The 3,984-nt window shown below is 41.4% G+C and overlaps 1 protein-coding gene across 1 annotated transcript in view; it reads left to right on the forward strand.

Moving 5' to 3' along the window:
• Window positions 1-1,755: 1,755 nt before the first annotated feature.
• Window positions 1,756-3,984, forward strand: part of maml1 (mastermind-like transcriptional coactivator 1) — a 26,502-nt gene continuing 24,273 nt past the window's right edge. Inside the window, exon 1 of the mRNA XM_048232049.1 lies at window positions 1,756-3,468. Coding sequence (XP_048088006.1) covers window positions 3,142-3,468 — 327 coding nt within the window. The 5' untranslated portion in view covers window positions 1,756-3,141. The remainder of the gene's footprint in view (window positions 3,469-3,984) is intronic.

The following is a 3,984-nucleotide window of genomic DNA, read 5'->3' on the forward strand; positions in this document are numbered from 1 at the left end:
TGTGATGTGTCCTGAGTACTACTCCTTCCTGAAATGACATCTGATTAAAAATCATCTTACTACACAGTAATAGTTAATGTTGCATCTCAGGGCATGATGTATATCTGCACTGAATTCATTCATTCCATGTGCAGTTATGTATGGGCTGAAAGAAGATCAGACTTGAGCTTTCCTTTGGTAGTAGTCATTTAATGAGTCCTGGCTAAATATAGGATTGAAACAGAGCAGAAAACATCCAGTGCTCCTCGAGTCGTGTTTGTAGATCATTTTCTCTGAATGAATTGCACGTCATCCAGGGCACTGAGTTAGAGCAGACACCCTTCCTTACCTCTCGTATCCTCAGTGTGCACTGTGCCTGTGTTCATTACGTCAAGGCTTCGTGTGGAGCCAGAAGAGCTTTCACAAGCACTCGCAAGAAGTCTGTTGGCCTCTTTAAAAAAATATTTTTTTTTAAAAAAAAAACAAGCGTTCAAAAATAGCTCACAGAGTAACAAACAGTTGTGGCATGATGCAGTGAGTCTTGTAAAAGCGCTATTTTTAGGTACACTGAGAAATGAACATATTTGACTTGCATAATTGAATTTTACATAATCTAGGTCAGCTGAGGACTTCATTGGCTAAGGCTTTGTGGTTATGTTATGTCAGTGTAATGCTTGAAGAAGGAAGATAGACTGCATATCTTTAGTTACTTCTTGAAATGAACTCTCTAGTCTAAGTGTGTCCTGTTAATTTCCAACCATTAAAGCATGCACAATCAGTGTGTGAGGGCATTTAAAAAAAAAATACTTTGAATAGTCAGCATTAGCTCATCAAAATATACTGTGTCAAAGGATGCCCTGTTTACTCTGCTTCAGTGAGATTCAGTGAGACAGTCTTTTCGTTAACTTAAGATGCGATTATCATTGAAGACTGGTGACACTGACTGGAATATGCCCTTGACCTTCCAATTTTGGTGTCATTTTCTTATAGGTAAAGTAAAGGTAATACCGTGTGTCGCTGTTAACGCTCATCAGTCTCATGGAGAATTCGACCCACATATTTGAATAAAAAGTCTGCCAGGACATTTGAGGGATAAAGGCTTTGTAGCCTAGGCCTATATATATGGCACAGTTGTCTCATGACACAGTTTCCATTCATGAACTTTTATGGATGGAAGGATACCATACATTCTGCCTGTTTAACTCAGGTACTCCAGCTTCCTTACCTTCCCAGTCTAAAAGGTAATAGTGAGATTTGATATCAAATTGTGGTCAAAGCAGTGGTCTTAATTGCGGTTTGTCCAAGATATGTGTCGTAATGCCTGCAATACTCTGCTCCTAAATAGCCTACTCTCATAAGGTGACAGGATGGGGTCACATAAAGATGTTTCCCTATTCAGTGATACTGTATTTAGCCTACAGTATGTGTATTTCATGGAGTATATTTTGAATGGGCCTACTGAATGATATAGGCCTAGGCCAATTAGATGGTGACTCAACCTATAAATAGCCTAAGCCTACTCCTACACCAGTAGTGCTATATAAAACGCGACGTTTGATATGTGTTACTAGTACTTCTTTATAACATTAGGCTAGTATACAAAAATAAATGTTTATTAATTTACATTGCATCAATTTTTAAACAAACTAGAGTGTAGACAGTCCATTGCTTGTTTGTTCTGTCAATCATGGCGAAAGGGAGGGATTTTACCTGTGACGCTGTTCTGTGATGCAAAGGTTAGAAAAGGGAGAGGAAAAAAAGGGAAAAAAACTTATTTCAAGATGGCGACGAAGAACTGCCTGTACACTGGAAAACAATAGAAATAGCACAGTAGGGCAGAGTTTGATTGTTTTGTTGTCTTGTTTTCTTTTTCATCCGCAGTCTCAAAAGGAACGAGGATCGGTCAGTGTTTTCTGTGGGATGTACTACTAATAAGATAACATTTGGGCAAAAGTGAATGTATCATGCTTTGTTACCAAGCTAGTTAGCTAGCTAGCAAGCTGGCTACATCCGTAGCGTGTGTAGCACTGCTATCTAACTAGCTTTTCGTTCAGAGAGGGCTAGAGAATCAGCTGTTAGCCAAAGAGCTACTTTTAAGAGTTTCAAAAGTTAGCTGGCTGAAGTTCTTCTGTGTTTAAAATGGCTGGGTGTATGTACTGTAGAAGGCGGTTGTATTGAACTCCGAGGACACAGCGGATTTTTTTTTTTTCATTTTGTTGAGTGAGTGCATAAGTATCCACCGAGTCTTTAAAATATCTTACTGACTATTGCCAGATCAAACTTCTGAGCTAGGGACTCCGAAGAGTTTTCTTTTGGCAGTTAGCAGCTTGCTAACTAACAAAGCTCGTCTTGTTGTCGGTTTAACTTTTTAGTTTATGCACAGGTGTTTTCTACACTTGCGTATTCGTACTAACATGTTTTAATACCTTCTTTACTCGAGTTTGTTCTTGGGCAGTTTCGTCAGCAAATTCGGTGGGTGAAAGTTGGAAGTCAGGGTGCTTCTGAGCTCTTGGTTTAGGATTGCGAACAGCTCTATGTTTAGGAGACCAATGTTGCTGTTTTACCTTTAGCAGTTTGTTTGTGACGAGGTTCAACACTACTTACATTATCTAATAGGTGGATTTGTTTAAATTGATTCATGATGCACTGTAAAGTTGACTAACACCTCCGTCTTCGACTGTGAATTTGATTTCACTGTTGATCGGTGGTGAAGTGCTATGATTTATAATAAGTTATTGGTGAACGGGGTACTTCAAAGACTGCGATTGAGCGCTTAAGAGTTTGTAATTTAAGTAGTTGGCAGTTTGTAGAAGGGAGGTGTAGAGTATTTACTGGCAAGACACTGCGAGAGTATTTGTACCTATAGTTCTCGAAAAGTTAACGTTACACGCTTATGTAGTAAGGTATTTAATTATGGGAACATGTAACCTGTGTTGCCAGGAAAAGGCACTCGGTTAGAGTGCAGTTTCTTTTAAAATCGCATTTTATACAGAGTACAAAGGACTCGCAGTGAAAGCGACAAAAATGGTGGCAGTCGTGTGTGTTTTGTAAAAGGCAGGGGGTAGAGACACCCACTCAGTGAAGAAGCACATTCCGCATTAAAAGTTGCTTGTATCCGGAGCACCGAAATCCAAGCCCCGGCGATTAATAACACGATCATTGATGATGGCGGATTTTGTCATGCCGCGGCATAGCGCGGTAATGGAACGTTTACGCCGTCGAATCGAACTCTTCCGACGGCACCACACCAGCTGCGAGAACCGCTACGACAACACGGCCATGGAGCGGCTGGAAATGGAAAGGCAGCAGACCCTTGCGCTGCATCAACGGTGCCTGCAGACCAAGGCCAAACGGTCGAGTAAGCACAGACAGCCGCAGCCGACATCCGATCAAACGACTCCAAGAAGCTCCGGAACCGGAGGAGGCAACGCGGAGCTTGTCGACAGCGGGACGCCTGGAGAGCCAAGCAGAAACAGCACTTTAATTGCGGTAAGTGACCACGCTACACTCTTGGCGGTAATATCTGAAACACGGGATGAATGAATGGCAATCGTTGTTGATTCCAAACAGACCAATTCTCATACTTTACTTTTGCTTTATGCGAGTAAAGTATTATTTTGTGTGCATATGCAGTAACTTAAATCTGCTCCTTGCGCTGCCAAACCAGAAAACGCTTTAGTAGCCCACTGCCTTGATGTTGATGTTGTGCTGTCAAGCTTTAAATCGTATGGTCCTAGGCTCATGATAGGTGCTTTTGGTCACATGATTTTGTTGTCAGTTGACAGCACAAGAGGATGGCTACCTCTCTTTAGCCATAATTTGATAATAAGTAGGCTACAGGATTGTTTCTGTTATTGTTGGTCAGGTCTGCTGGAATGTGCGGTAGTGGTTTAGGATTGCAGATGTTGTTTGCCTTTTCTTTTCGTTTCGTTTTGGGATTATGAAGTAGGCTAGACACTGTCGCTGTAGGTTTGACACTGTCTGTCTGTCAGGCAGGAGCGTTCT

Source organism: Alosa alosa, chromosome 21, assembly GCF_017589495.1.
Source record: "Alosa alosa isolate M-15738 ecotype Scorff River chromosome 21, AALO_Geno_1.1, whole genome shotgun sequence".
Classification (NCBI taxonomy): domain Eukaryota; kingdom Metazoa; phylum Chordata; class Actinopteri; order Clupeiformes; family Clupeidae; genus Alosa; species Alosa alosa.